At 41.4% G+C, this 19,500-nt stretch overlaps 1 protein-coding gene across 2 annotated transcripts; it reads right to left on the minus strand.

Moving 5' to 3' along the window:
* Positions 1–2,206: 2,206 nt before the first annotated feature.
* LOC146989346 (sterile alpha motif domain-containing protein 9-like) lies at positions 2,207–18,238 on the minus strand. Of its 2 annotated transcripts, none has more exons than XM_085775266.1 (4): positions 18,073–18,238; positions 16,356–17,100; positions 8,415–8,697; positions 2,207–6,524 (listed from the first exon to the last, which is right to left on the minus strand). In XM_085775266.1, the coding sequence occupies exons 2-4, from the start codon at positions 17,088–17,090 to the stop codon at positions 2,881–2,883; spliced, it is 4,662 nt and encodes a 1,553-aa protein (XP_085631392.1). In that variant the 5' UTR covers positions 17,091–17,100; positions 18,073–18,238; the 3' UTR covers positions 2,207–2,880. The 2 variants fall into 2 exon arrangements, with proteins under 2 accessions (XP_085631392.1, XP_085631393.1); XM_085775267.1 differs by having other exon boundaries at positions 16,359–17,100; positions 18,073–18,212.
* Positions 18,239–19,500: the final 1,262 nt, after the last annotated feature.

Genomic DNA, 19,500 nt, shown 5'->3' on the forward strand with positions numbered 1-19,500 from the left:
TGTCCGTGTCTGTGTCCGTGTCCCTGTCCCTGTCCGTGTCCGTGTCCGTGTCCTGTCCCTCAGGTCTGTCTGGAGGTCCCGGTCGCTGGATGTGGGCTGACGGTCGCTCCGTGTCCTTCTCCCGGCTGCGGGGGCCGCCGTTGAGCCGCGGCGGCTCAGACGACGGCTCCGACTGCGTGCTGGTTGAAAACCCTCGGAGCTGGATTTCCACCAGCTGCTCCACGGAAACGCAACACACGTTCATCTGCTCGTCGCCGGCTCACACTCACTGAGACTCGTCATCACCTAAAAACTCTTCCACTCGTATTTAATGTTACGCATCCATGCTGCTCTGTACATTAGGTTTCATACTTTTATCATAATAATAATAATTCATTAATTTTGTATAGCGCTTTTTCAGTGACCCAAAGACGCTTTACAGATGCAGTACAGTACAACACACAAAAAAAAAAAAAAAAAAAACTTAGGGGAGGTTAAATGCTTGGGTGAAAAGGAAAGTCTTCAGTCGGGATTTGAAGAGGGGAAGTGATGGAGAGTCTCTGATGAGCTGGGGAAGGGAGTTCCAGAGGCGGGGTGCAGTCCGGGAGAAGGCACGATCGCCGTATGTTTTCAGCTTGGATTGTGGTACAGTGAGGGAAGAGGTGGTGGAGGAACGGAGGGTAGATTGCTGCGCAAACCATGGTGAGGGTCTTTCACTTGAACATTTTGAATTTTTATGTTTCAAATTCAATTTCTGGAGCTTGAGACAAGTGATATGTATATATATTAAGTGTCAGTGTTCGGTTTTTAACAGAAGGGGGCAGCAAAACATCACAGACGCTTTATGTGCTTGTATATCTGTTCCACAATATTAGAACTCCACTGTCCTCAAGTGCAGCTGTCACTGAAAAAAGACATTTTATTTTAATTAAATACATTGTATCAGAGATAGTCTACATGACTTGGGCAGTGAAAAAAGTTGAGGCAGGATATGTGGAGAATTGTGACTGAGCTCATCAGGAAGAACATGATGTGGTGGTTGGTGAGTTACTGTGGACGGACCTGGACAGTTCTTCCTCCCCATCAGTGAGTGCTGCAGCCAAACTGATAGAGGCCAAACAGTGAGTTAACCACCATGTATCAGGTTTGTGAAATCAAACTGAAGTTGTTATATTCAGTTTAGTTTTTAACAGTGTATAATTTGGTTGAAGCTAGCAGGAATCCGTCACTATGAGGAGATGACCACATTAGAGTGGGCATACATGTCACAATAAGGTAAGAATTGACTAAAATGTAGAAAACAAATTGTACGTAATGACTGCGTCTAGACCGGAGTCCTGTTTACTGTTTTACCAGCGTTTCTGTTAAGTTTATTTACGTTGGGACTGTAAAAAATTAATATATGAAATAATTTACAACTTTGTACAATTTGCATCATCTCTTTCATAACCAAGAAAAATTGGCATTGAAACTGAAATACCTCTAAATGAATCAATATCCAATTGAATCAGATCAATTCAAATTTTGGCCTCAGAATTGAATAAATTCAGTAAATCAGTCTCAATTCCAGGCCCTTGGTATTAAACCACTGAAAATTTCAATTGAAAAGTTAGAAAATATTTAGGGTCTGATCTACTAAAGGTTCGCTTGTATAAAAACATGTGCAAACTTGATGTCACCCGCAAAAAAAAATGTGCAAGCTGATCTACTGACCGGGTGCACTGAGGATTGCGTCTCTCAAACGAGCAAACATGAAACAGATTGCGATGGAAGTTTTTGCGTCTTTATTTAGTACGTTTGAAAGGCAAGTATTGTCTGGCACAGCTTTTTTTCTTTTATTGAATTAATACGTGCCAGGGCAAAAGCTCTTTTCTCTCTGCATTTCCTCACATCCAGGTCATACACAGGTGAGGGATTGACAGATGTCACCACAATCTTAACTCCGTCTTTGATCCCACACACACACAGGAACAGAAACTACTCATCATAATATCTACTCATCTTTATACAGTTATTGTAATAGACAGATTCAAACCACTACAATACATTTTTATCCATTGTCAATGATCTAAAACTTGAAAAAGAGCTCATTTTCACTACCAATATTTGTATTTCACTTTCAGATAAAGCAAAAGATAATACAACACATAAAAATGAAAATAAAAATCAAAACAAATGTGTATTTTGTAAGACAAACAAAAGATTAAATAAAAAGTTTGTTGCATTTGTTCATGTTTTTGTGATTGTACATAAATAAAATGGATACAATATTATTAAAACAATCAAGAAAAATGAAAGCTAGATGGATGCTTCTTATACTGGAATTTGAGACCTCTCTTCAAGACAATGATTAAAACTTTATTTTCAACATGAACTAATATATTTGCATCTTAGGTAAGAGCTTGCCTGGAGAACATTTCATTGTTGCTTCTAATTAAATTAAAAAAAAAAATTAGGTAAAATTAATTAAACAAATGTCAAAAAATTGATAAGATGATATAGAAAGAATATAAAAATATAGTTATTGCTGCTGCAATCTGTTGCGATTTTTATTTGCGTTTTGGCGATATCTGCCACAATAAACATAATAATGTGTAAGAAAACAATGAAATAAAAATAACACCTTGAAGTTAAAAAGGGGCATAATCATCTTGTGCTACATCAGCAGTTCTCATAATGTAAATGGAATTGTGTAAAAGAAAATTAAAATACTCCATTTGTACAATATATACAGCTCATTGCCAGGTGCTTTACATTTGCAATCAATCTTGCTTTACATTTGTGCTTCTTTTGATCAGGTGTGTGAAATTCCTTCACAGTGAGTCACTGGTTGCCACCTTTATTTTTCAAACTGTTAAGTTCTCTCAGTATCTCCTGTGCCTTTTTACACAAGTGACTATCTTAGTTATCATACTTAATATCATAAGCAAGGGGTCCATTAATAGCAAAACCAAGGTAGAAAGAAACCTTTTCAGTGCTGAAGCCATCTCTTATACCGGCAACAAGAGCTGGGCGCACAGGAATTTTCAGTTTTCCATAATTGGCAAACACTTCTCCTTGCACAATGGTTCCACTGACTCGATGAAGGCGACTGATAATTGCTTTGTGTTTAAATATATCACCATTTCGCCAAAGTTGAGCCAAGGTATCGCGGCGCATATCTTTAAAGTTCTCATCGAGTTGGGGTTTGGAAACAAGTCTCTTTAGTCCCTCTTCTTTCCCCAAGTAGAGGTGGGCAACAGTGTTCCTGTTTCTAAACAATGAAGTCAGGAACTTGCGAGATGAGTTTCGAATGGCCTTCACATATGTACCAATTTCTGTGTTTTCTGCGTTTTCCTGAGAAAGACTTGGCCAGAATAACAGGATGGCCAGGTAGTAGGGGTCTGGGAAGGGATACCCAAGCCCTACATCTTGTAGGGTTTTCAAAAGGATCGCAGAGAGGTTCCTGTAACTCTTGACATGTTTGGATTTTGGTTTTAATAGGTATAGAACTATGTTTGACACAATGTAGTTGATTGTTTCTTTTGTCTTTTGCTTTTTGTTCACAAATTGTTGATGCTGTTGCAAGAATGCATAGCATTCTGTGATCTTCTCAATTTCTTTGGCAGGTTTGTCCAAATGCTGAAGAATGCCAACAAATGTATCAGCTTGTTCCTCTTCAAGAAACAGTCTTTTTTCTTCTATATCAATTTTCAAATTGAGATTTGGGTTGTTTTGTCGTTCTTTTGTTTTTTCCTCAGGGGTGGTGAAAAAAAGAGCTAGATACTTTTTAAAATGTTCACTGATATGCCAACGATTCTTTGAATCAAACTCTGAATTATTCGCTTTTATGTATGTGAAATAGTAGTCAAGAATTTCGAATGTTTCTTTTACTTGACTTTTCAAACTGACAAGAAAATGCTCACGTTCTTTGATGATCTCTACATACCTGTTGTTGATCTCATCATCCCTCTTAAACACACTGGTGATTGGGATCACTTTCCTCAGAAAACTCTGAAAGTACTTCTTTTTTTCTGGATCACTTCCATCAAAGAATGGCAGCCTGCCCAATATCTCAAAGACCAGGAAAGCAATTTCCAGCAAACCAACATAGCCATTAACATTATATAAATTCCTGGGATAGTCATCTGACTCAACCTCATCTGCTTCATCATCAGGTTCATCCTCTGCATTTGCCAGCTCTTGAGCTCTTTTGAATGCTCTGATAGCGCTTTCTGCTATTTTAATGTTTGTTTCCAAGTCTTCTGGATTGTGCCAAGTCTCCTGCTTTTCTCTATGGATGTTCGTCTTCAAATTGTTTTTGTGGATTTGGGCAATTGTGTCAAACGTGTATGGGTTTTCTTTGATGTTCTTGGCTTTTTCAGCCCAGTTCAGAGCCTCTGGGAAATCACGTTCTTTGATGTACAAGTACCTTGCCAGTGCTTGAGGAATAGATGCACTTGTGACAAACCTTGATGATGCTTTTACAAAGATTTCTTGGACAGTTTGTCTTCCATCTTGGCTGTGGATTGTGTTTATGAGAGGAGAAAATGGTTCTCTGTCCTCTCCATATTTCCTGCGCTGCCTTTCAATCAACATGCATTGAACTGAGAGCATGAATCTGTGTTTGACAACACCAGCACTGAAAAAGATATCACAGTGAAATATTGCCCGAGCAATATCACTTATTTTTAAGTAGCAGCTCCTCTCCAACTCCTCCAGACATGCAGATGCAATGGAGTGATGAAGGATTCGGATTCCTTTGTATTCTCCCCATTCTTCAACTGTGTCTATGATAAGGAAGTTTGAATATGGCTTCATTCTGTCCAACACACTTTCCTTCTCCTGCCAGCGAATCATTTTCATCCCAAAAAAGTCCTCACAGAGCGAGAGTGAGATTTCAGACTCTGACACATATGTGTTAAGTAGGGCTAGATAGGCGAAAAGCTGCCCTGCCTTTGTGCTGAAATCAAAGTTCTCCAGTGTGTTATGGGCGATATTATTTACGTATTCCTTGTCAAAGTTGCTCTTCATGATCATGAAGCTGTAAAAGTTCTCAGGTTTTTCATGAGTTTCTTTGAGCTCTTTAAGCTTCTTTTCAAACTCCCTCTGCTCTTCTGGTGTCAGTGAAGCAGTGATGAATTGACTTTGTGTTGTGTTATGCTGTCTGTATTGTTCCATTGGACTTTGGGATCGAACACAGTTAAGAATGATGACTTTGCAGTTTTGTGTATTGTCCACATTATTTAAGATATCCTCAACTGCAGCTTTGTGAATCCAGTTCATAAGATCATGAAGAGTCTCATTTTCTTTTGAGTCATCAACTAACAGCAAAACTGGACAGGGTTTCTCACCTTCAAGTTTCATAAGCTTTCTGACCTGAATGGCAACTTCTTTCTTGGGCAGTGAATTGTCTTTCAACACAGCACATCTGAACTCTTGACGGAGATCCCACATCACATGCATTGCTAAGGTGGTGCCACCACATCCTGGATGGTGGAAGAGATTGAGCAGAGCACATATTTTGTTTGATTCCCTCAACTGGGACCTGATCATCTTCTTCACTTTTTCATACTTGTCCCTCTTGATAAACGGCTTCTCTTTGTCTTTGTCACAGAAGTAGAAGTTCCACCATTTGACTTTGCCTCCTTTGTAGAATTCCTCTTCAGTTTTAATTCTGAAGTCTTGAAACTCTGGACTGTTTTCATCATAGATCTTTTCGCACTGATAAAGAGACAAAATGTCCAGAGCAGTCATGAAATCTTCGTCTTTTTGTTTCAGGACAACAAAACTGGAATCAGAGGAGGGTATTAGCCTACCAGATGACTGATTTAATGGCCCCAATGTCATTATAGTGCCACTAATCTCACTCAGGGTCAGTTCGTTTATGGATAGATGGCCAATGTCATACTCACACTTTTCTTGTATCAGCCCCCTCCATTTCTCATATGTGCTCTGAGATTCACAGATAGTGATGATATTTTCTTCCTGGGTGTGTTTAATAAAAGACCTGTAGGTGTCAAAGATTGGGTCTTTCTCAGTGTCCACAGGGGAAAGCAGAAGGAATATGATGAGATTCCTGCCAGGGAGAAGAACCTCAGGGTTGCAGATGAATGAAACCAACTGTTCTACATCTCTGCAAGTTTTCCTCAGCCAGTTCTTATAATCTAACTCCTTGTTTGAGTCACCTTCCAGGTCATTTCTACCATTACAGAAGACCCAACTGGTCTGTTTATAGAGGTTAAGGTTCTTTTTAACTGAGTCAATCTCTCCCTGATACTGTGCTGCGGTATGGAGATTGGCAACCCTGGACTCTCTGTAGGAATGACACAGTCCATCCTCAGCAAGAGAGTTGGGGTCAAAGTCTAACACAGAAAAGAGTTTCAACTTACTCAGAAACTGGAGATACGGCACTTGTTCTGGATTGCTCTTGTTCACAACAACGACAAATCTATTATAGTTGTCAAGTGAGTTTCCACCACAGGTTAACAAATTCTTTAGTTTCTCCCCCTGGTTTGCTTCTTTCTTCAAAACTGCTTTGCGGAGGCACTGCTGGTTTACCTGACCTGCAGGAAAAATAAAGTTTTTGTGTATTAAAACTGTATTTTGTTGATATCCATATGTCAATAATGCAAGAAAACATTCCACCATGAGAGTACTTGCAAATGATATGCATTGGTACGTATTAGAACAAATGAAAACACATGAAAACACTCCTTATGGACAAGCTTTATGTTTTATTCTATTTATTTTGTACTTTTAGTTTGCTTTTTAGTTTTTTTTGTTTGTTTGTTTTATTCAAATATATTTTGGGGGCTTTTTGCCTTTAGTGGACAGTACAGTCGAGACAGGCAGGAAATTGCAGGCAGAGAGAGTAGGGAATGACATGCAGCAAAGGGTCGGCTGAGACGGGATTCGATACAGGGCCGGCTGCAGTGAGGACTCTCTGTTTATTGGGTGCCTGCTCTACCCGTGCTTTTAAGTTTTGTCGCCAACTGTAGAAACTGTAACTTTCAAATGCTGTTTGTTCAAAATAAATGAAAAGAAAAGTAGTCTCATACATTTGGGATTTTTTTTTCCATTGTACTGAACCTGTACTGGACCATAATGCTGTGTTCACACCGAGATCGCGCTGCCCGGCTTTTTGCGGCGAGTTTACATTGAAAGGCAATACAATTCGCCCGGCCAGCCCCGTTGAGCGGCGCGGTGGTCCAAACCAGACGGCGCAACACGGGCGATTCACCGCCCACGTGAGTTGAAAATTTTCAACTTTTGTGGTGGATTCGTGCGGTGGATCTGTGCGGTGGCGATGGCTGGCATGGAGGACAGATTGATTGTTGCTTTTTTCACTCGACCAAACCTACAATATCCGTCTATCTGACTACCAAAATAAAAACAGCAGCATGCTGTTAGCCAGCTAGCCCAGAACGTTCCTCTGCCTTTTTTTTTTTTTGCTCGCTACTGTGTTCTTTATTAACGTTAGGTAGTCTCGTGTGTGTGCATGTGTGTGTTACTGTGTGTGAACGAGAGGGGAACTAGCAGTTTCCTGTTCAAATTCCAGCGGTACCACTACTGTCTACCGCGGAGTCCGGCGGCAGGTAGACGCGGCGCGATCTCGGTGTGAACGTAGCGTAACCCTCAAAGTGAGATACGTACAGAACCGTGACTTGTGTTACACCCTAGGAGGTGTGCATCAGCTTGACACTTGTTGATCTATTGCTTGGTCATGACCGTACAGAAGCTGTTGCAGTGTATTATGGGATTTGTAGTGTGAGTAGTGTGAACGCTATACCGGTGGCCGGCCTTGAGTTTGACATGTGTGGGTAAGAGGCACAATTTGCAGCATTCCTTAGAATTGCATTCATATGCAAGCAAACAAATGTCCATGAAATATCACTGAATCAAAATCTGATCGAGTGAAATTGTGAATGTAATTGCATCAAATCAGTGTTTGTGAATCAGTATTTAAACCAACACTAAGGAACTTTTCAACCTTCATAAAATATTTTCAGAACTTTTGTGATGATACATCGACTTACAATAAGTTGAATGACACCTCTGTCATGGCCTGAGGGGGTCTGTATCATTATGGTCTGTATCTCTTTCTCTGGCACTAAGCAGCTTTGAGGAGCATGGTAGGAACCCTGCTCTCACTTAAGTTTCACTTTCACTTTTGCGAGTCACAACAAGGAGGGAACAGGCAAAACGGCACTTTAGCAATGGATTATGTTTGTGTTTTCACTTTGAAATGATCCACTGGAAACAGAAACTTAGTTTTGATGTCTTCTGTTAATTTTAATGCAGGATATTTACAGGGCTTCACGCTAGTGTTCATGGGAAATGGAGTCTTCCTTCAGGCAAAACACTACCGCTTTGGTCCACAGGCGCCGCCAAACTCAACCAAAACTGAAAGTTCTTTAGTACTGCTTTAAACATCTTAACATTGGTTGACTTACCCATTTTCCTTTCCAGCTGACTGGCAAGTTCACGCTGATTAATTTCTTCAAGGACGTCCATTGTAACTTGTAAAGCCCCCTCGTTTCCGTAGTGGCCAGTCATTATCTTTGTGGTGTCCATGGTGTCCTTGCCCTCCAGTTTACCCCTGGGAATCGGTTTATTCTCAGATCCTGTGTATTCTTTTAAGTAAAAATGAAAAGATTTCATTTCATCTTTTGTAAGGTTATCCAGAGTTTCTTTGATCCCCTCCGCAATCTTTGGTCTGTGTGCCTGGACCGTAGTCTGTAAGAAGAAACAGAAGTCATTATTTAGTGTCAACTTTACAGTTCAATAATTGTCTGTGGTTTGTCATGCCCAGAGCGATAGATATAACAGAGTGGCGACACTCCCATAGGACTCCGTTGTAAAAAATGGCGGGCCGACTTCCGGGTTATGGAGCCCTCAATAGTTCCAAACATTCCTCCCGCGGCGCTGGACCACGTCTGTTTCTATGGCTGCACAGCAAGAAACTACTGAGCTACGTTGACGAAATACCGACCAATTTTAAGTCATAAAGTGGTAATAATCTTTCCCAAGTACAGTAACCATTAGAGTTGAGCCGGATACTCGGCTGAAACGAGTATCCGGTACGGATAAAGCACTTTTGCCGAGTACGAGTATTATACGAGTAATACGAGTCAATATCTGTGCTCGGAAAAAAAAAAAAAAGATTGAATGAAAATCCTCATTGGGTAGCTGACTGTGTCTGCGTTCTGTGATAGGCCACAGCCCCTCCCCTACACACATGCAGGTGTGTTGCTGTGTCCCTCTGATCACTCACACAGAACAGCTGACAGCTGTCTGTCTCTCTCTGTCTCTCCCTCAGTCTCTCAGGTCTTTACCCTTAACGTTTAGGTTTCTTCAGCTTCAGCTTTGTTATTACTTCAGTCACTTACTTATGAACCAGTAGAGTTCTGGTAAACGTGGGTTCGTTCAGACGTGGTGCCGACTCGCGTTGCGTCTCTGCCTGTCGGAGATTTTTTTTTTTTTTTTTTCACACACGCTCTCTCTCCCTCCACCGTTCGTCGGAGTTTTTTTTTTTTTAAACCGTCAGCTGGCGCTAATCAGTTCACGCAGTGTCTGACACTTTCTTTCTGTATTTCTTTAAAAAAAATAGTAGTGGTATAAATAATAGGCCTATTACAAAACACACACAAACTCTCTCTCTCTCCCCCCTCCTCTCTCTCTCATGATCAGTGTAGTGAAGAGAGAGTAGCTGACATTCAGCTGTCGCTGTCTCTCTCTTACTCACTCACACACACACCTGGTGTGGAAATAAAATAAAGTTAAAAATTAAAAATCACACTGATCATTTAAAATAAAATTAAAGTAAAAAAAAGAAAGTTATGTTGAGTATGAAAACTCTTGTTCATTACATTTTACTTAATAATTGCAACCACATATGTTGTATTCATTGTTGCAAAACTTGTGTAAATGAATAGTTTGTTTGCTATCATGATCAAAACCGCATTGATCTGAAGCTCAATGCTGATGCTGTCCTGTAAATAGTTTTCTAATCAGCAATAAATATAACAATTTCTGATCAATCCATATCAATTGAACGCTTAAAATAACATACCGGTTAAAGCCTCGCCCATTTCAAGACAACCCGACCCACTTCTGGGTTAAACCCCACCCACTTCCGGTTTAGGCCCCGCCCACTCCGAGTACAGATACAGATACAGATAATTCATATGGTTAACAGATACAGATACAGATACAGATAATGCTGTACTCGCTCATCCCTAGTAACCATGTTGACTTAACAAAATAAAAATTATTAGACTGATCGGTTCATTGAAAAACATTTATTTATTTACGTAACTGTGGTGATTTCAGTCCGTAGCCCAGAAGCAGCCCTGCTCACTTTTCATTCAAACAAACTAATGCCACTGCCACAGTTGTTAAATTTCATCAATGAGACCAACATTAATCTCTTCAAAATAATTTAACAAGCCGGCGGTAAACCTCTAAAAGCATGCTGATACGTTACTTGGCTCGTTTTCTCCGACGGGAGGACGGACGGTCGGCCCCGGCAGATCAGCTCAGTAGAGCGGCTGCTGCTGCTGTGACAGCCGCTGCCCCTGGTCCCCGGTCGGGGCTCACACAGACTCTGCACTTCTCCCAGAACAAACATCGGTGCAAGTTCCTAACAAACGTTATGAACTGACCACAGACTCTTGATTAAACGGTGACTTTCTTGCATGAACAAAATATTAAAACTGTGACGTGTTGACAGCGCTAAAGCCAGGTTTTGGCAGCTTTACTGCTGTGGCTCGGTTGCCGCAAAATGGCGATATCGATGCTAATTTCTGTTAGCCCGTCTATGAGGTTTTGCATTATACGTTAGCATTAAGCTAGCGGGCTTTATATTTAGTTGTGATACTGGCTGTGTGTGTTTTGAACGTTGTTTCAAACTGTGTGGGTTTGATTGAACATCTTTTATGCTTAAATATATATATTCCCGCTTAATATATTGCTTTACTCCTCTTCTTATGCCATTTTTACTGTAGGGCAGGCTAATCTTCACTTTAGAGTGACAAATAAAACCTTGAAGCAAGAAGATTTTGCCTTTTGTTTGAAAACTGACATTGATGTACATACAGTAATTCAGTAACAGTTGTAAATATACCTTTGTACGGTTTATTTTTTAATATTTACCGTCCAAAAGCAAGCTCAGTGCTGTCTGTCCCATAGAAGAACATGACAGCGGCAGCCTCGTTTGGAACTATTAGGAGCTACATGAACCACGTGACCGCGCTGGCGGCGACATCAGAAGCTGTCGCCACTCTGTTATATCTATCGCTCTGGTCATGCCTATATGTGCTCTTAAAATGCACAAACTTTTTGGTGGATGTCATGTTTTGTTATGAACAAATGGCCCATCAACACCAACATGAGGAAGACCATCAAGCCTGGAAGGATAGTTTATTAATATATAAAAAAGAACTCCGTAATGCTAGAAGCAATTACTATTCATCTCTAATAGAAAAGAATAAGAACAACCCCAGGTTCCTTTTCAACACTGTGGCCAGGCTAACCAAGAACCATAGTGTCGTTGAGCCATCCATCCCTCCAACTCTCAGCAGTAATGACTTCCTAACTTTCTTTACCGAAAAGATAGTTAATATTAGAACGAGGATTGCCAGTAATGGAGCACAGATTACGGTACCCATAGAAGCACCTCCCAGACTTGGTACACACTTGGACAGCTTCTCTCCCGTCGACCTGTCAGACTTAACTTCTGCAATTACTTCTTTCAAGTCAGCCACATGTCTGCTGGATCCAGTCCCGACAAGACTACTTAAGGATGTCTTCCCCTTAATTAACATTTCTTTTCTGAACCAAATCAATCTTTCCCTAGTCACAGGCTACGTGCCACAGGCCTTCAAGGTGGCTGTCATTAACCCTTTACTTAAAAAACCTTCTCTTGACCCAGATGTCCTAGCCAACTATCGGCCTATATCCAACCTTCCTTACATCTCTAAGATCCTTGAGAAGATTGTCCTGGAGCAGCTACATGAACATCTGCACAGCAACGAGCTCTTTGAAGCTTTCCAATCTGGATTCAGAGAACACCATAGCACTGAAACAGCACAGATCTTCTTATAGCTTCCAACAGAGGTCTCATCTCTGTACTGTGCTGCATTCGACACCATCGACCACAGCATCCTGCTGCAGAGACTAGATCATGAAATTGGGATTAAAGGACCTGCCTTAAAATGGTTTAAGTCATACTTATCTGACAGGTTTCAATTTGTTAATGTTAATAACGACCATTCAGAGTACAGCAGAGTTACGTATGGTGTACCGCAGGGTTCAGTCTTAGGGCCAATCCTCTTCATTCTTTACATGCTCCCATTAGGTGACATCATCCGGATGCACTCAATCAATTTTCACTGTTATGCTGATGATACGCAACTCTACTTGTCCATGGAGCCAGATGACAGAAGCCGCCTCATCAATCTGCAAGACTGTCTGAAAGACATTAGATCCTGGATGTCCTCTAACTTCTTGCTACTGAATTCAGATAAAACTGAGGTCATTGTGTTTGGACCTAAACATCTCAGGGACACGTTCTCCAATCAGATCGCTACTCTAGATGGCATCACCCTGACCCTGAGTACAACCGCGAGGAACCTTGGAGTCATTTTTGACCAGGACCTTTCCTTTAGCTCCCACATAAAGCACGTGACTAGGACCGCCTTCTTCCATCTGCGCAGTATCACTAAGATTAGGAATATCCTCTCCCAGAGTGATGCTGAGAAACTAGTACATGCATTTATCACTTCTAGGCTAGACTACTGCAACTCTCTCCTGTCAGGATGTCCGAAAAACTCTCTAAAGAGTCTCCAGCTGGTCCAGAATGCCGCAGCTAGGGTTTTGACAGGAGTTAGGAAGAGAGAGCACATCTCTCCCACCTTAGCTTCTCTCCACTGGCTTCCTGTAGGATTTAGAATAGACTTCAAAATCCTTCTGCTGACTTATAAGGCTCTTAATGATAAAGCTCCAACCTATCTGAAAGAACTAATCATTCCTTACTGTCCTACCAGAGCACTCCGCTCCCAGAACGCAGGTCTGTTAGTGACTCCCAGTATCTCTAAAGGGCAAGGCAAGGCAATTTTATTTGTATAGCCCGTTTTTACAAACAGTTTGTCTCAGAGGGCCTCACATAGCATCGTAACAACATCCTCTGTCCTTAGACCCTCACATCCACTGAGGAAAAACTCCGTGGAAAACCCTTTTAACAGGGAAAACCAGGAGAAAGCTCAGGGTGAGCAACAGAGGAGGGATCCTTCACCCAGAACGGACAGACGGGATAGAGATGTTGTTACAGACAAGAAAACAGTTTACAACAGAGAATGTGAGAAATATGGAAATGTTAACAACAGCTGAAGGAGGAAGCTTCTGGTAAGCAAGGGAGGCAGGGAGAGCCGGGCAGCTTAATGGGAGGACTGGATGGCAGACTGGTTCATAGGAAGAGAGGACAGACCAGCTTAACAGCAGGGGAAAAGAACTAATCATTCCTTACTGTCCTACCAGAGCACTCCGCTCCCAGAATGCAGGTCTGTTAGTGACTCCCAGTATCTCTAAAAACAGACTGGGAGGTAGAGCCTTCAGTTACCGGGCTCCTTTACTGTGGAACCAGCTCTCTCCATGGGTCAAAGAGGCAGACACTCTAACTACATTTAAGTCTAGACTTAAGACCTTCCTTTATGACAGGGCTTTTAGTTAGGGCTGGTTCAGGTAGCTCTGAACCATTTTATAGCTACGCTGCTATTCACCTTATTCTCCGGGGCAACCATGGAGTCAGTGGAACGCTGTCAGAACCGGAAGTCGTATAGTACATTAGCGGTAGCTTGATTATTTGAGTCCGTTCTCAGCTGTTTCTTGTTGCCAAATCTGGGTTTTTTTCCCGTTGTCGATTGCAAAAAATGAGGAGCATTATAAAGAGGATGCTACAATCACTGGAAGAAAAGGCATGAGTTTTTAGGCTACAGCAGGAGTGTTTTGAGCATCGACCTCATCTTCGGTCCCAGTGTGTGTGGAGCTCTGTACGACCTGCACCCACCTCCATCTAGACTCTAGACTCGGGTTAAAATAATTAAATAGGCTATATCCCCGTATCCCCACTGATTTCAACCAAGATGAGCAGCTCGTTTGGAGTGAGTAGGAGCGATTAAAAAAAAGAAAAAAGAAAACGCTATCACAGCCCGAAGCAACACTGTTAATGCACATAAGAGGCTGCTTTTAATTTCTGACAGCTGGACATTGCGCTACTTTTAATTATGAAGCTTTATCCATTTAAGCAAAATAAACTAGAGGAACAACTTTAATTTTTAAGTTGTGTTTTATATTTTTATATATTTTACTGATCGCAATTCAGGCTGGGTGTGCGTATGAAAATATGCTACAGTGTTTCTCTTTTCTTTTCACAAAGACATTTTTAACTGTGAAAATAGAGATGTATTCAATATTTGCATTTGGGAAATACAGCTATAGACGAAACAAGTTTATTCATGGCCACATTTAAGTTATTTGAGGGAGGCTTTTATTTCTAAATCCCTCCGTTTACTTTTTTTTACACATTAGCGAGCATGTTCACAGCGTGAACAGCGTGTCCCGACCTCCCGACCAGGCTCTGGACACGGAGCAGAGACCCAGGTCCGACAGTGCAAGGCTCTCTCTGAAGCAGAGGATGAGGCCAGCTTCACTCCCGTCAGTCTTCACAGACAGTCCAGAGTTGAACGAGTTTCTGATCATATAGTTGTCAGTTTGTTCCAAGTGACAGTTTTTTTTTTTTTTTTTTGACCTGGCTTAGCTATATGGGGCCGGTGTGGCCTTTATTTGATTATGTAAACAATTGAATAACGGCTATGAGGAAATACGGTATGCTATTATAAAATACCTTCAAATCAAATATTTAATCATTGATAAGTGTGCGTCTCTCCCCCGACCCTCCCAACAAAAATCCCCCCTCCCTCTCTCAGTAAGTCCCATTAAGCTGGTCTGCCCTCTCTTCCCATGAACCAGTCTGCCATCATTAAGCTGGTCTGTCCTCTCTTCCTATGAACCAGTCTGCCATCCAGTCCTCCATTAAGCTGGTCTGTCCTCTATGAACCAGTCTGCCATCCAGTCCTCCATTAAGCTGGTCTGTCCTCTATGAACCAGTCTGCCATCCAGTCCTCCATTAAGCTGGTCTGTCCTCTATGAACCAGTCTGCCATCCAGTCCTCCATTAAGCTGGTCTGTCCTCTATGAACCAGTCTGCCATCCAGTCCTCCATTAAGCTGGTCTGTCCTCTCTTCCTATGAACCAGTCTGCCATCCAGTCCTCCATTAAGCTGGTCTGTCCTCTATGAACCAGTCTGCCATCCAGTCCTCCATTAAGCTGGTCTGTCCTCTATGAACCAGTCTGCCATCCAGTCCTCCATTAAGCTGGTCTGTCCTCTATGAACCAGTCTGCCATCCAGTCCTCCATTAAGCTGGTCTGTGTCACTACCCGATTTGCGACGCTACCCGATCTGTGACAAAACTGGTCTGCGCATGCGCAGACCGGCCGCCATCTTGGACAGCTGCCTACGGCAACTCCACTTGGACAAACTTCATTTGGGCGCTGCCCGATTTGCGTACATGCTTAAAGTTCTGTGAAATTAAAATACGGTACTGTGAAAATGATTAAAAAATAAAATAAAATAAAATAAAAACCGCGGAGGTCCGTCATAAGACAGCCGCGGCAGACTCGTTTATTCAGTGAGTGTTGTGGTAGTTGTGATTGTTTGTGGTTGTCATGGTGATGAGGCCGGCGAGAAAAGAGGACAGTAAACATTAAAAGTCGCCTGTGTTCCTGTTTTCTGAGCATCAAGATCCAGACCACCACAACCAACCCTCAATTTACATTACTAATAAAGTATTTAAAAAAATAAATAAAAAGATAAACCGTCTCTGGCGACGCACACAGGGCAGTGATCCTAAGTCAATTCAACTAAGTTTGTCCAAGTGGAGTTGCCGTACGTGGCTGTCACAGATCGGGTAGCGTCGCAGATCGGGTAGCGACAGTCTGCTCTCCCTGCCTCCCTTGCTTACCAGAAGCTTCCTCCTTCAGCTGTTGTTAACATTTCCATGTTTCTCACATTCTCTGTTGTAAACTGTTTTCTTGTATGTAACAACATCTATGTTATATTAGCTTTCTCCTGGTTTTCCCTGTTAAAAGGGTTTTCCATGGAGTTTTTTCTCAGTGGATGTGAGGGTCTAAGGACAGAGGATGTTGTTATGATGGGATGTAAAGCCCTTTGAGACAAACTGGTGGTAAAAACGGGCTATACTAATAAAATTGCCTTGCCTTGCCTTCAATAGGCTTCACACAATAATTCCATAATTAACAATACGACAGAAATATTACCACAACACTTTCTTCTCTCTTGATCTCCAAGTTCTGTGGCCTTGGTTGTAGAACTTCCTTCCTCTCTGACGTTTTCCCAGATGGCTGCTGAGTCTGTCCAGATTCATTTCCCACCACTCCAGCTGTTTTTGACTGAATTTTTTCACATGACTCTGGTTGTATTGTTTCTTTGGCCTGAGCCAGACTCAGTTCAGGCTGCCTGGGTTTTGGGGGTTCGTCTTGGTCTGTGCTGGTGTGGACAGTAGGATCCAGTGTTGGCTCTGGTTTCTCTTTCAACTGACGGAGTTCTGCAAGAATCTTCACAGCAGGACCACTTTTCACACCCAGATCTAGAAAATCCTGCTTCTTGAAACAAACGAGACAGTCTCCAGAAACATCTTCCTCTAGGAGCCTTTGTGCATATTTACCATACAGCTTAACATACTGCAGTAACCACTGGTTAACTTGCTCCTTGGTCCAGTTTTCCACATAGTCTGGGAACTGTGACTCATGCTGTGATCCATTTTTCAGGTTTTCTAGATAACATGTGATTTTGACAGCAGGGCCGTGTTTTATTCTCAGATCCAGGATATCTGTCTTTTCAAAATGCTCTAAAGTGTCTCCTGACACTTCCTCTTCAATGAATCTGTCTGCACAGCTGTTTTGCACTTTGACCTCTGTCATCAACCACCAGCGTACATCTTCTTTGGTCCATTCTTCAATTGGAGGTTGTGGCTTTTTTATTGAGCTGCTCATTTTGGATCAACTAAAAATGAAATAGCAAAAAATTAAAATAAAGAAAGGAACAGTGAGAAAATACACAAGACGTAGAAGTTGAACAAAAATGCCATAGATAACATTACAAGAATTTCAGAGGAGGGTTAGAATAAAGATGTACTTCAAAAACAGACAAGCAGGTAAAATTGTCCCCCAGCTTAATGATCAATACCCACATAGTTCATGAATCAGAATATTAACCCTAACCCTTTATGATTTTTTTTTAAAGTATATATTTTTCGGCTTTTTTTTGCCTTTATTTGATAGTGATGACAGTAGAGATAGACAGGAAATGGGGAGGCAGAGAGAGGGGGAATGACACGCAGGAAAGGTCTGCCCGACGCGGGACCCGAACCGGGGACGCCCGCGGCGAGGACTGCAGCCTCCACACGGGGCGGCCGCTCCACCCACCGCGCCACGCACCGCCCCACCCTTTATGATTTTAAAGTCAAGGAATTTATCGAAAAAAAAATCTCTGGTTCAAATACAGTGGAAAAACAATGATCATTTTGTAGTATAAAATGAATTCTGAATACAAATTAACTTTAGAAAGGACTAAAACTTGGGTGATTGGTGGTCAAGTGGTTAATATCACACTTGGCTGTTTTTGTTTAGCATATTAACATGTCAGTACTGGCCTCAATTCAGATAGGGACATGAAAAGTTGGACAACAGTTTCTTTTCTCTCTCTCTTACATAACACTAATCAGAAACAGTAAGAGTGCATTGAGTTCTAAAGTTCAGAACTTTTTCATTGTGTACAAACTGATAATTAAATGAGAAAATAGCAGCTAAATTTCAGCCACTCTAACACTGAATTACAAGCTCGGTAAAGAGAAATAATGACCTCCTCGAGTCCTTTTAGAGAAAATCATGGCTTAAGTTTTACATTTGAAGCAACAGCAGCCAGTTGAGGAAGTCACAGCTCAGGTTAAATAAGAGCAATCAGTTAATTTCTTACCTCCTCAGATCATCAGGTGCCTCCTGAGACTGGAGTTTGGCTGCCAATCATCTCCTGCAGTAATCTATTTTCTGAGGATTTTGCAGAAGATTACAGCGCTGCGCTATGAAAACCATAGCTGTTGCCAACGCCCAAATGACTGCAGCCTCCAGGCTGTTCTGCTTAATCTCATCCCTCCAACTTCACTTCCTGTGAAAGTTGTTTCAAAGTGTAGTGCTTTGAGAAAAAAAAAAAGCATAAAAAAAAAAGAATCTAGTATTTTATTTGATATCATACTAGATGACATACTATTCAAATTGAGCTTAGTTAGATTTTAGAGAATAGGGTTAGGGGATATGACATTGCAAAGTGAAAGCTATCAGGTTAATCATCAACACTTGCAACACTGTAGATTGTGTTTCGGTAAAACTGAAATGTTATTTTCTCAGTTTGTTCAACTGTAAACTAGGTGAAGAGTATTAAATAACATGCTGTGATAATGCAGGGTGGGATAAGTGTGCATTAGTCCATGTGTTAAACACAGTACACCATGATACAGAATTATACAACTCTGGAAATAGTAACAGTTATTTTATTTTGTAGGGCCCTGCATAATGTTAACAGAGGAAATATCATGCATGGATCTGATTGGTTAACATGCTCTGTGGGAAGAGCTGAGCAGAACCTGTTTTTCAAGAGGCTGTTTTTCATGTGTCATTATCAGGAAACGAAACCTATAACTAGGTTTCGTTACAAGCCCCTGAGACTGCCTCTGTTGTTGTTTTTTTCTACATCTGTCTGGAGAAACTCAAGAACAGACTTCTCACTTTGTTGAAGTGGTGATCAACGCTGAGAATTTCACATAATCAGGAAAAGTTGAGTCAGTGATTACAAGTTGTGCATGCATCACCTGCTCAAACAGATGTCTTATTATCCGCCGAGACAAAGACGACATGGAATGGGACTGTTGATCTTAGATCACCGGCATTTTGTAGAAAAGCTGGAGGGAAACTGAAAAAGGGGAAATAAAGACTCAGACCCACATCATTAATCTGTCAACATTATCTCACCCAATAAACTCAATGAGCTCAAAGTGCAACAATGCTTCATGAAGACATGGTAAATATTAACTTGTAGGGTTATACTCCCATAAAGGCACATTTAGCAAGATAATATTTATATCAATATTTATCCACTGGGCAGCTCCTTCTTTATTGATGTTACTCCGGCCACAGTCTGGCCAAGTCAGTCAAAGTGTATAGAAGTAGACATGATGAGCTACTACCTGTCTTGTACTTTTACAGCATTTTACCTTCAGTGGGAATGTGGATAAATCACAGTAACTCTTGTCAGAGCTCTAGGGATGAATAGAGAATGGATCTTAGTGCTGTGTCAGGAAACATGATCTTCCCTCTGGCGCCATCGTCTGGACAAACTCTGTATTTCTCT

This window comes from Trachurus japonicus, chromosome 4, assembly GCF_045865225.1.
Source record: "Trachurus japonicus isolate A0001 chromosome 4, Traja_1.0".
NCBI classification, from domain to species: Eukaryota; Metazoa; Chordata; class Actinopteri; order Carangiformes; family Carangidae; genus Trachurus; species Trachurus japonicus.

Bases quoted from the DNA above. Each gene is read 5' to 3' on its own strand.
- LOC146989346 (XM_085775266.1), bottom strand. From the start codon at position 17,090: ATGAGCAGCTCAATAAAAAAGCCACAACCTCCAATTGAAGAATGGACC. The intron at 8,698-16,355 runs GTAATATTTCTG...TTCTTCTTACAG, and splicing joins AGAGAGAAGAAAGTGTTGTG to ACTACGGTCCAGGCACACAG. The intron at 6,525-8,414 runs GTAAGTCAACCA...TTTTTCCTGCAG, and splicing joins TCAGCTGGAAAGGAAAATGG to GTCAGGTAAACCAGCAGTGC.